This window comes from Entelurus aequoreus, linkage group LG26 (assembly GCF_033978785.1).
Source record: "Entelurus aequoreus isolate RoL-2023_Sb linkage group LG26, RoL_Eaeq_v1.1, whole genome shotgun sequence".
Classification (NCBI taxonomy): domain Eukaryota; kingdom Metazoa; phylum Chordata; class Actinopteri; order Syngnathiformes; family Syngnathidae; genus Entelurus; species Entelurus aequoreus.
In genome coordinates this window covers 32,151,161-32,163,694 of record NC_084756.1, presented here as the reverse complement: position 1 = coordinate 32,163,694, position 12,534 = coordinate 32,151,161, and the positions used below count along the sequence as shown (strand labels likewise).

The following is a 12,534-nucleotide window of genomic DNA, read 5'->3' as shown; positions in this document are numbered from 1 at the left end:
CACTCCTTTTTACGTCTTTGACCTCTAATTTGACCCCCTTAAAATACTTCAAAACTCACCAAACTTCTCACACACATCGGGACTGGTGGAAATAGCGATCTAAAAAAAAACCGAACCCCAAAACTCAGAATTGTGCTCTACATAATTTTTGAAAAAAACAGAGAAAAAACTGCTTTTTAGAGGAAAACTCAGACAAAACTGCTTGTAACTTCCGGTATGAACGTCTTAGAGACATGAAACAAATACCTCTATGTAGGTCTTGCCTAGACCTACATTTCATAGATTAACATCCTTCAGCAAAAATCAACAGGAAGTTTGCTATTGCTCCTTCAAAACAACATTTTTGTTACAACCGGTCACCAAACATCAAACGTTATCTCCTCTGAGCGCGTTTGTCGTTTCGGCTTCAAACTGCTACAGGAGAGAGATTGAACCCTTCTGATTAAAAGTTGACGAAAGAGTTGTGATTAGTGCTACCGTTTTGATTTTACAAGCCTTCAAAGACCCGCAGCACTAAAGTGGCTCCGGTGCCAAAAATGACAACGAAAATGCAATTACACCTTCTTTGTCCTCAAAATTCTACACACAATACCCTATAATGACAATGTGAACTTTTCCCAGGTGTACACTTCCCTCAAGAGAGCTTTATTTTTGAAAACCTCATGAAAACACATTTACACATAAGTGTATGATGCTGCAGGAAATGTCATGAAAACACATTTACACACACAAGTGTATGATGCTGCAGGAAACCTCATGAAAACACCTTTACACATAAGTGTATGATGCTGCAGGAAACCTCATGAAAACACATTTACACATAAGTGTATGATGCTGCAGGAAACCTCATGAAAACACATTTACACACACAAGTGTATGATGCTGCAGGAAACCTCATGAAAACACCTTAACACATAAGTGTATGATGCTGCAGGAAACCTCATGAAAACACATTTACACACACAAGTGTATGATGCTGCAGGTACTTAAACATGTTACCGTGCTCCCACTGATGGGCTAACCTGGTGCAGAAAAGCAAATAAACAATAAGAAACAACTTGCAAAACCCAGTCCAGATTAGCAGCAGGTACAGTATAAAATCAGAGACAGTTCTTGTTTAGGAAAATGACCATATCCGCCTTCTCAGGCAGGATGCGTGAGCGTTCTGGACAGAGAGTGTCTCCTGCTGTGGAAAATACACGTTCGCTGGGTGTGGAAGAAGCTTGAATGCATAAATAGGAGAAAGCGAGATCTGACAGCAAAGGATAAGTCTTTTGTTGGTTCCACCGGACCACCACCATGCAGCAGGGTCGTCAGACATAAGTATCGGTGGAACGTCCTGGTACATCTGCAGCTCTCTCTCTCGTTTCTTGATGGACATGGAGCTCTGTTATTTCGCGGTTATTTCATTTTTTTTTTGTAAAGTAAAGCCACACTTTCGACCGCCTACGCCCGCTATCCATGCTTGAGCTTGACTGACTCGCTCGGCTATGCTAACACTTCCGGCGGTGGGCGCTTCTTCGTTGGTGTTCAGCGGCTTCTTCTTCCGGTTCGGCTGACATATTTTTTTCCGGTCGGCGGACTGGGTATCGAAACTAGGAATCGAAATTTAAACTTTTGAACGATTCCGGGAGAATCGGAAAGTTAGTCCCGGTTCCAATCGATACTCGATACTCGATACCCAACCCTAGAGGAGACACAAACACGACACAGAACAAACCAAAAGTAGTGAAACAAAAATGTATACTATCAACAACAGTATCAATATTAGTTACAATTTCAACATTGCAGTGATTAAAAATCCCTCATTGACATTATCATCAGACATTTATAAAAATTTTTTAAAAAGAACAATAGTGTCACAGTGGCTTACACTTGCATCACATCTCATAAGCTTGACAACACACTGTGTCCAATATTTCCACAAAGATAAAATAAGTCATATTTTTGGTCCATTTAATAGTTAAAACAAATTTACATTATTGCAATCAGTTGATAAAACAATTGTCCTTTACAATTATAAAAGCTTTTTACAAAAATCTACTACTCTGCTTGCATGTCAGCAGACTGGGGTAGATCCTGCTGAAATCTATGTATTGAATGAATAGAGAATCCTTTTGAATCGGGAAAACATCGTTTTTGAATCGAAAAAAATCGATTTTGAATGGAATCGTGACCCCAAGAATCGATATTGAATCGAATCGTGGGACACCCAAAGACTCGCAGCCCTAATACACTGTATTGGCATTTTTATGAATTTGATGGGTAGTTTGCTGTAAAATCATAAGTCAAGCAGATATTTAAGTAATTATTTTTATTCAGACAAAAAATGTTTGGAAATAATATTCTGTTGCAATAATGGATACCATTAAAGTGTAAAAGGTATGCAATTTCAAGCAGTGCATGTATTTTTTCCTGTCAAAATGAAAAAAAAATCCATTACATTTAACGAGAAAATATTAAGTACGTTATTGACAGATATAATTTCCAGGTGTTTGCGGGCCAGATCTGGCCCCCGGGCCTTGAGTTTGACACCTGTGAGTTAATTAAGTCTGTCAGTCCATTAGTTAGTCAGAAAAGAACTTAACTGGGACAAAAGAAGAACACATGAACTCTCTGCAGTTATGAATCACTGAATCAAATCACTGAAGGAAAATGAAAGTGTCCATCCATTCGTTGCCTTCATTACCAGGAAGTAGCCTGCCGACTAACAAATAAACCAGCAACCTTTTTTATAGCACTTTGTTTAAGAGGTGTGTGCCAGTCCGGTGGATCACGACATCAACCACATGCGCTGATGGAACATTATCATAATCACCGCTTCTTTTTGTTGTTGTTGTTGTTGTTGTGTTTGTTGGTGCAGAACTACAAGAGGAAAACGGAGGCTGCAAAGAAGGAGTACCTGAAAGCATTGGCTGCCTACAGAGCCAGTCTGGTTTCCAAGGTAACCATGCATGTGTGTGTGTGTGTAGGTCATGCTTTTAAAATACATGGGTCAGCGGCGACATAAAGGATGATAAATCAGACCATGACAATTCCTCATGCTATCAGGGAAAAAGAGCCCAGCTTACTTTTTTTTGCACGTTTGTGTGTTTTTAAAGCCAAACTTTGTTACATTTCCTCCTCAAACTGCCTTCATTTCGCCATTGTTTCCCTTTTAATACAGCTCCAAATTGCATTTCCATACTAAGCCCCGCCCGCCCGTGCGGCGCCACGCTTCCTCCCCAGCTGAAAAACAAGCACCTTGATTAAAGCATGAATAGTTAATTCATCTGCCTCTTCAAACTCAAAGCGGCTTGTCTTTGCTGCCATTCGCGTCCCGGCGCTGATTGATACTATACATCGGTGACAGGCAGAAAAGAAACCCCTAAAAAAAAAAATTTTAAATAAAAAAAACTCTTTAAGCGTCAGCCAATCAGAGAGTCACGATTCAAATGAGTCTTTTCACGGTAAATAGATGTGGAGGTAATTGGAGTGTCATTAAAAGACATTCACATCCTCGCCGTGCACCTGTTGCATTTTTTGTTCCGGGTCATGTCAACAACTCTGAGGAGCTTAGTGCAAAAAATAAAAAAAATAAAAAAATAAGTGTAATTGCGGGGGGGAAAAGCACAAAGTATGCACGGTAAAAAAATTAAAAAAAAACCTGCAGGATGACATTAATTGAATGACCTTCCCCCCCATTCCCATTTTCAGTAAAATATCCTCTATAATTTCATATTTCTTCAGTATTTTATTTTCCACTCGCCCCTGCTATCTCCTCTCTCCTCCTCTAAACGCCATCCATCCATCCCTTAGTCCCCGTTGCATTGATTATTTTGTGGGATGGATGTGAGTCATGGCTAAAAAGCCCGAGCATCAGTCTGTTACCAAGAAGCCCGACATGTGTTTCATATCTACTGTGTGCATTCGAGTGTTTTTCAAACTAATAGTTCATGTCCACCTGCAAAGCAACGTGTTTAGTAGATCAGTGTTTTTCAACCACTGTGCCGCGGCACACTAGTGTACCGTGAGATATTGTTTGGTGTGCCGTGGGACATTATGTAATTTCACCTAATTGGGTTAAAAATATTTTATGCAAACCAGTACCGTATTTTTCGGACTATAAGTCGCAGTTTTTTTCATAGTTTGGCCGGGCTCCAGTGCATTTTCGGCAGGTGCGACTTATACTCCGGTGCGACTTATACTCCGAAAAATACGGTAATTATAATCCGCAAACAATGTGCCGTCGTTGAGTGTCTGTGCTGTCTAGAGCTCGACATATCAATAGGTGGCAGCAGGTAGCTAATTGCTTTGTAGATGTCGGGAACACTGTTTGTCGCCATCACAATATGCAATATACAATATACGTGCAGGTAAAAATGTATCTAATGCTTAAACCGAAAAATAAACAAAAGGCGAGTGCCCCTAAGAAAAGGCATTGAAGCTTAGTGAAGGCTATGCAGAACGAAACTAAAACTGAACGGGCTGCAAAGTCAACAAAAACAGAATGCTGGACGACAGCAAAGACTTACACAGTGTGTGGAGCAGACGGCGTCCACAAAGTACATCCGTACATGACAATCAACAACAAAATAGGCGCGCAAGACAAGAACTAAAACACTACACACAGGAAAACAGCAAAAAACTCAAAATAAGTCAGGGGGTGATGTGACAGGTGGTGACAGTACACCTACTTTGAGACAAGAGTTATAGTGATGCATGGGTGGTTATGGTTTGAATTCATATCCAATAATTGCGACAACGACTTTTTACTGTCAACCGAGTTTTGTTTTTTAATGATTTCTGCTGGTGGTGTGCCTCGGGATTTTTTCAACGCAAAAAAAGTGCCTTGGCTCAAAAAAGGTTGACAAACACTGTATTAAATCATAGCAATATCTCTTTATCGCTGCTGCACATACTGTAAATATTAGGGGTGCCAAGAAAAAAATCGATTTTAAGATGAATCATGCTTATTTGCCTTAATCGATAAAAACATAAAATAAATCTAAATTATTTATTATTTCAATCTATCCTGTCCAGCCACTCAGGCAAATCATAAACTTTACATTTACAAAATTTGACTGTAAAAGTGTTTTTAAATTTTTTTACAACATTTTACGGTAAATGGAAAAACTACCACTGTTTTTTTGGGGGGGAAGGTGGGGGTTTACGGAAAAAGCTGGCAGCTTAGTTGCCAGAATTTTTGTATTAATTGTACATTGGTTTTTACAACATTATATTGTTAATAAAACAGTACAAGTTGTTTTTTTATTCGGGCAATTTAGGTGCCAGTTTTTCTAAATGTATCGTTTTTCCATTTACAGTAATACACTGTTAAAAACAAAATTTTACAGTAAAAATATGGCAGCTCAGTCAACAGAGTTTTAACGCAAAAAAATGGTAGTTTTCAATTTACAGTAATATGCTCGAAAGAACACCGTAAATTGTATTGTCACTTTTATTAATTTGATGGGTAGTTTGCTGTAAAATCATAAGTCAAGCAGATATTTAAGTATTTATTTCTATTTAGACAAAAAAAAATTTGGAAATACTGATAATATTCTGTTGCAATAATGGATACTATTAAAGTGTAAAAGGTATGCAATTTCAAGCAGTACATATATTTTTTCTGTCAAAATGAAAAAAATCCATTGCATTTAGTGAGAAAATATTAAGTACGTTATTGACACATATAATTTCCAGGTGTTTGCGGGCCACATCTGGCCCCCGGGCCTTGAGTTTGACACCTGCTGTTTGCCTTAATCGATAAAAAAAATATATATATTATTTATTTTTTTAATCTTTCCTGTCCAACCACTCAGGCAAATCATATTGTTGATGTAGATCAGGCCTGGGCAATCATTTTGACTCGGGGGGCCAAATTTAGAGAAAAAAATGTGTTTGGGGGCCGGTATATCTATTTTTAGGAACACTAATACAAAAACTCACAATGTCTGATTGAATGCTAAAAATGCTTCTGCAGAGTGGAGACAAATAGGAAGTGGAATGGAAAATAAGAGCGCTGGACAGGCACTAAATAGGACGAGAATAAACACAAGTCCAACCTGTGAAAAGCAGTCATGCCACATTTATTTTGAAAATGTTTTATTATGATTTTTGTACCAAATTATATACTGCAAGAATTGGGTTGAATCGAGAATACATTTTAAATCAAATCATCACCCCTATAATCGGAAATTGAATTTTTGAGTTGGTGTAAGATTCCTATCCCTACTAACTATAGGGACAAAGTCGCTAAATCAGCAACATCCTCCTGCTTCGTCTTCTTATTCTCTGGCAGACCAGGCGAGTTATAATTCGGTTATAATTGAGGTAACACCAAATATATTTGTGGCGGTCCAAATTTATTTATAAATTACTTGGGCAAAATATTTTAAATATATATTATCGTAAAATAAAACTTTTGAAAATGTTAATTTCAAGACCTGATTTAGCTGCATTACAAGGGTAAAATATTTCACAATAAATGCATTAGTCAGATTTTTTAACAAATTTACCAAATTAATTTGTGGCAGTCCAAATTTTTTAAATAAATTAATTGGTAAAAATATTCCAAATATATATCATTATCGTAAAATAAAACTTTTGAAAATGTTAATTTCAAGACCTGATTTATCTGCATTACGAGGGTAAAATATTTCAAAATAAATGCATTAGTCAGATTTTTTTTAACAAATGTATTTGTGGCGGTCCAAAAAATATTTTTAAATTACTTGGGCCAAATATTCCAAATATACATAATTATTGTCGTAAAATAAAACTTTTGAACATTTTAATTTCAAGACCTGATTTAGCTGCATTATGAGGGTAAAATATTTCAAAATAAATGCATTAGTCAGATTTTTTAACAAATTTACCAAATTCATTTGTGGCGGTCCAAATTTTTTTTATAAATTACTTGGCCAAAATATTTCAAATATATATCATTATTATCGTAAAATAAAACTTTAGAAAATGTTAATTTCAAGACCTGATTTAGCTGCATTACGAGGGTAAAATATTTCAAAATAAATGCATTAGTCAGATTTTTTTTTAACTAACTTATTTGTGGCGGTCCAAAAACAATTTTTAAATGACTTGGGCAAAATATTCCAAATATATATAATTATTATCGTAAAATAAAACTTTTGAACATTTTAATTTCAAGACCTGATTTAGCTGCATTATGAGGGTAAAATATTTCAAAATAAATGCATTAGTCAGATTTTTTAACACATTTACCAAATTCATTTGTGGCGGACCAAATTTTTTAAATAAATTGATTGGGCAAAATATTCCAAATATATATCATTATTATCGTAAAATAAAACTTTTGAAAATGTTAATTTCAAGACCTGATTTAGCTGCATTAAGAGGGTAAAATATTTCAAAATAAATGCATTAGTCAGATTTTTTTTTAACAAATGTATTTGTGGCGGTCCAAAAAATATTTTTAAATTACTTGGGCCAAATATTCCAAATATACATAATTATTATCGTAAAATAAAACTTTTGAACATTTTAATTTCAAGACCTGATTTAGCTGCATTATGAGGGTAAAATATTTCAAAATAAATGCATTAGTCAGATTTTTAACAAATTTACCAAATTCATTTGTGGCGGTCCAAATTTTTTTTATAAATCACTTGGGCAAAATATTCCAAATATATATCATTATTATCGTAAAATAAAACTTTTGAAAAGGTTCATTTCAAAACCAGATTTAGCTGCATGAAGAGGGTAAAATATTTCACAATAAATGCATTAGTCAGATTTTTTAACACATTTACCAAATTAATTTGTGGCGGTCCAAATTTTTAAAATAAATTAATTGGGAAAAATATTCCAAATATATATCATTATCGTAAAATAAAACTTTTGAAAATGTTAATTTCAAGACCTGATTTATCTGCATTACGAGGGTAAAATATTTCAAAATAAATGCATTAGTCAGATTTTTTTTAACAAATGTATTTGTGGCGGTCCAAAAAATATTTTTAAACTACTTGGGCCAAATATCCCAAATATACATAATTATTATCGTAAAATAAAACTTTTGAACATTTTAATTTCAAGACCTGATTTAGCTGCATTATGAGGGTAAAATATTTCAAAATAAATGCATTAGTCAGATTTTTAACAAATTTACCAAATTCATTTGTGGCGGTCCAAATTTTTTTTTATAAATCACTTGGGCAAAATATTCCAAATATATATCATTATTATCGTAAAATAAAACTTTTGAAAAGGTTCATTTCAAAACCAGATTTAGCTGCATGAAGAGGGTAAAATATTTCATAATAAATGCATTAGTCAGATTTTTTAACAAATTTACCAAATTCATTTGTGGCGGTCCAAATTTTTTTTTTTATAAATTACTTGGGCTAAATATTCCAAATACATATCATTATCATCGTTAAAAAAAACTTTTGAAAATGTTAATTTCAAGACCTGATTTAGCTGCATTACGAGGGTAAAATATTTCAAAATAAATGCATTAGTCAGATTTTTTTTTAACTAACTTATTTGTGGCGGTCCAAAATTTTTTTTTAAATGACTTGGGCAAAATATTCCAAATATATATCATTATCGTAAAATAAAACTTTTGAACATTTTAATTTCAAGACCTGATTTAGCTGCATTATGAGGGTAAAATATTTCAAAATAAATGCATTAGTCAGATTTTTTAACAAATTTACCAAATTCATTTGTGGTGGTCCAAATTTTTTAAATAAATTGATTGGGCAAAATATTCCAAATATATATCATTATTATCGTAAAATAAAACTTTTGAAAATGTTAATTTCAAGACCTGATTTAGCTGCATTACGAGGGTAAAATATTTCAAAATAAATGCATTAGTCAGATTTCTTTTAACAAATGTATTTGTGGCGGTCCAAAAAATATTTTTAAACTACTTGGGCCAAATATTCCAAATATACATAATTATTATCGTAAAATAAAACTTTTGAAAAAGTTCATTTCAAAACCAGATTTAGCTGCATGAAGAGGGTAAAATATTTCACAATAAATGCATTAGTCAGATTTTTTAACAAATTTACCAAATTCATTTGTGGCGGTCCAAATTTCTTTTTTGTAAATTACTTGGGCAAAATATTCCAAATACATATCATTATCATCGTTAAAAAAAAACTTTTGAAAATGTTAATTTCAAGACCTGATTTAGCTGCATTACAAGGGTAAAATATTTCACAATAAATGCATTAGTCAGATTTTTTAACAAATTTACCAAATTCATTTGTGGTGGCCCAAATTTTTTTTATACATTACTTGGGCAAAATATTCCAAATATATATCTTTAATATCGTAAAATAAAACTTTTGAAAATGTTAATTTCAAGACCTCATTTAGCTGCATTACGAGGGTAACAGAGCCTTCTCTGTTGCGGGCCCCAAACTCTGGAATGATCTTCCACTCCATGTGAGACAGGCCCCTTCTTTGGCTATTTTTAAGACCCTTCTTAAAACCCATTTTTATTCACTGGCTTTTAACCCAGCATGAGACTCTAAACTGTTTTTAACTTTTAACTTTTTTAACTGTTTTTAACTTTTAACTGCTTTTTATCTAACAAAATTGTTCTTAGGGTAATTTTGTATTTGCTTTTTTAATGTGTATTTTACTTCTGTTTTAAAAAAATTTTTTTTAGTCTGTCCTTTGCCTTTATTTCTTTGTGGTGTACAGCCCTTTGTTTTTCAACTGTGCTTGTTTTTAAAGGGCTTTATAAATAAAGTTGGTATGGTATGGTAAAATATTTCAAAATAAATGCATTACTCAGATTTCTTTTCTGTGCAGTATTATAATGTACAGAATGTGGCCACTGTATTGTGTCCTTTAATCTTCATGTTTACATGCAAAAAAATAATTTAAAAAAAGTTAAAAAAAAACAGCAATATCGCTGGCAGAGATACACGCAGCCATTGTTTTAGAACAATAGACCGTGCTGTCGGTCGCGTGTCGCTGCTTCATGCTGGCACTGGGCCTCAGCTGGCATATTTCAAACTACTGAAAGTTTGCTGTTACAATATCACACACACTTCACGGACGCTCACGCTTCCGTGCAAGTGTGAACGTTTTTTTTTGGCCGAGGCGTGAAAAAAACGCAAAGTCTAGACGAGCCCGCTCTTATTCACCGCTTCAATTGTTGTGGGGACTCTCGTTATTTGCGATCACACATTTATCGATAAACGTGAATAGGATCGAGCCGCCAACAAGGTTATGTTGCGTCATCGCTTTGAAGAAGAGAAGTCCTAACAGGACGTAAACGCTTCATTTTGGAGCAGACTCGTTCAACCGACTGTTTTCAGGGTTGCACTATCATGCTAACATGCTAATAAAACCCCGGCCAAGTCATACCAAAGACTATAAAAATGGGACCCGTTAACTCCCTGCTTGGCACTCAGCATCAAGGTTTGGAATTGGGGGTTAAATCACCAAAATTATTCCCGAGCGCGGCCACCGCTGCTGCTCACTGCTCCCCTCACCTCATGGGGATGGGTCAAATGCAGAGGACAAATTTCACCACACCTAGTGTGTGTGTGACTGTGAGTGGTACTTTAATAATAATAATAATAATATTACGGTCGCCTGTTCATAAAAAAAACCCAACAACATTTAAGTAAGGTAAATAAGTCAAACTTGACCCAGACACCTCTGGGGGGGGGGCGCCGTTTTTGGATCTTTTCGCGTAACGTTTAAGGCAGGGGTGTCAAACTCGCTTTTAACAATGAGTAATATATGAATATACAGTATATACATATGTATGTATAATACATTAACAATATATTTTTTTACATAAGCTGCAAAAAATTAAAAATACATTTTTCTTTAAAAACTGGCAGCTCAGTCACCAGAATTTTACAGTAAAAGCAGTGGGTTTTTTACAGCATATAAAAAATATTTAGGAATGTAATGGAAAAACCTGCGAGGACAAAGCTACGAACAATGGGAGACCCGGGCTTTCTGCTCCGCCGCTCCCAGTCTGTGGAACGCTCTCCCTGACCACCTGAGGGCACCACAGACTGTGGATGCTTTTAAAAAAGGCTTAAAAGCCCTTCTTTTTAAAAAAGCCTTTTTTTCTAGATATGTGCATAATAGCTATAGCTATTTGGCTGTTCTAGTTTTTATTTTTATTTATTTCTTTATTATCTTTTTTTATTTATTTAATTTATTTATTTTTTTTAATAAACTGTAGCACTTTGAGATTGTTTACTCAATATAAAGTGCTTTTTACAAATAAAATCTATTATTATTATTATTATTATTAAAACTGTTTTAGCAGTAAAATTCAAGCAACAGAGCTGCCAGTTTGTTTGTTTTTAACCTTAAAATCTTGTTGTTTTAATGTTTTTTTTGCTTATTTTTTAATGTTTTAGTGTCTTACTGTATATGGAAAAAAACAGCACCCAAGTTGATTTTAGGGTAAAAAAAAAACTCAGTCGGCGGAATTTAACCATAAAATCTATTGTCAATTTTACAGTCTACAATTTGATTTATAATTTGTGTTGAAATCATAAGTCAAGCAGATCTTTAAGTACAGTATTTATCTTTATTTTAACAAAAAATATTTTTGGAATACAAGATAATATAATATTTAGATTTTGATAATATTGCATTTTAACCCTTGTGCGGTGTTCGGGTCTGTGGGACCTGTTTTCATTTTTTATTAAAAGAAAAATGATACAATTCATTCATTTTTCAAACTGAGACTCACTGACTTTGGCTCATTTTCTGTGAAGAACATATATCAGAATACATATTTAATGAACACACACCATACACCCCCTCTACACATTTCTATTACATATAAGATGTCCGGGTCCACTAGACCCGGGGCTAATAGAAGTGTGGAAATTGATGTTCTGTGTACCACACACACACACAGACACCCACACACACACACACACACACACACAGCAGCCCTAGACAGGAGGAGGACAGAGTGTAGGTACACAGAACATCAGAGGGTCAAATGTGCGAGAAAATGAGAGCAGACAGTGTTGACAAACAACCTTGTGTGGGAACCGCAGATGCAGAAACACAAAAGAAGAATCCCTGTGGGATGCAGAAACTGGCAGAGAAATTTTCCGTGCAACGTTCATATTGTTGTTACTCAGCCAGCGTTTGTGGGTCTGATGGACCCGTTGCATTTTGTGGCTTTTAATGCCTCACAATCAAACACTTTTATGTTAAAATACTGAACAGATGTTTATTGGGATAAGGTAAACATCTGTTCAGTATTTTAACATAAAAGTGTTTGAAACGCTGGCTGAGTAACAACAATATGAACATTACACAAGGGTTAAAAGATGTGCAATTGCATCCAGTACATGATTTTTAATGTCAAAAGGGAAATAACCAAATATATTTAGTAAGAAAAGATTAAGCATTGTATTAACGCTTATTATTTCCAGGCTTTCGCAGGGCCACATAAAATAATGTGGCGGGCCAGATTTGGCCCCCTGGCCTTGAGTTTGACACCTGTGGTTTAAGGTCTGTTTATTTAAAAAGTGCTCAAAACAACTTTGTATATAA

The 12,534-nt window shown here is 34.6% G+C and overlaps 1 protein-coding gene across 4 annotated transcripts in view; it reads left to right on the top strand.

Annotated features, from left to right (window-relative positions):
* Positions 1 to 12,534, top strand: part of LOC133643531 (thymocyte selection-associated high mobility group box protein TOX-like) — a 397,001-nt gene that overhangs the window by 379,390 nt on the left and 5,077 nt on the right. For all 4 annotated transcript variants that reach the window (XM_062038162.1, XM_062038161.1, XM_062038163.1 and 1 more), the window contains one exon: positions 2,864 to 2,944. In XM_062038162.1, coding sequence (XP_061894146.1) covers positions 2,864 to 2,944 — 81 coding nt within the window. The remainder of the gene's footprint in view (positions 1 to 2,863; positions 2,945 to 12,534) is intronic.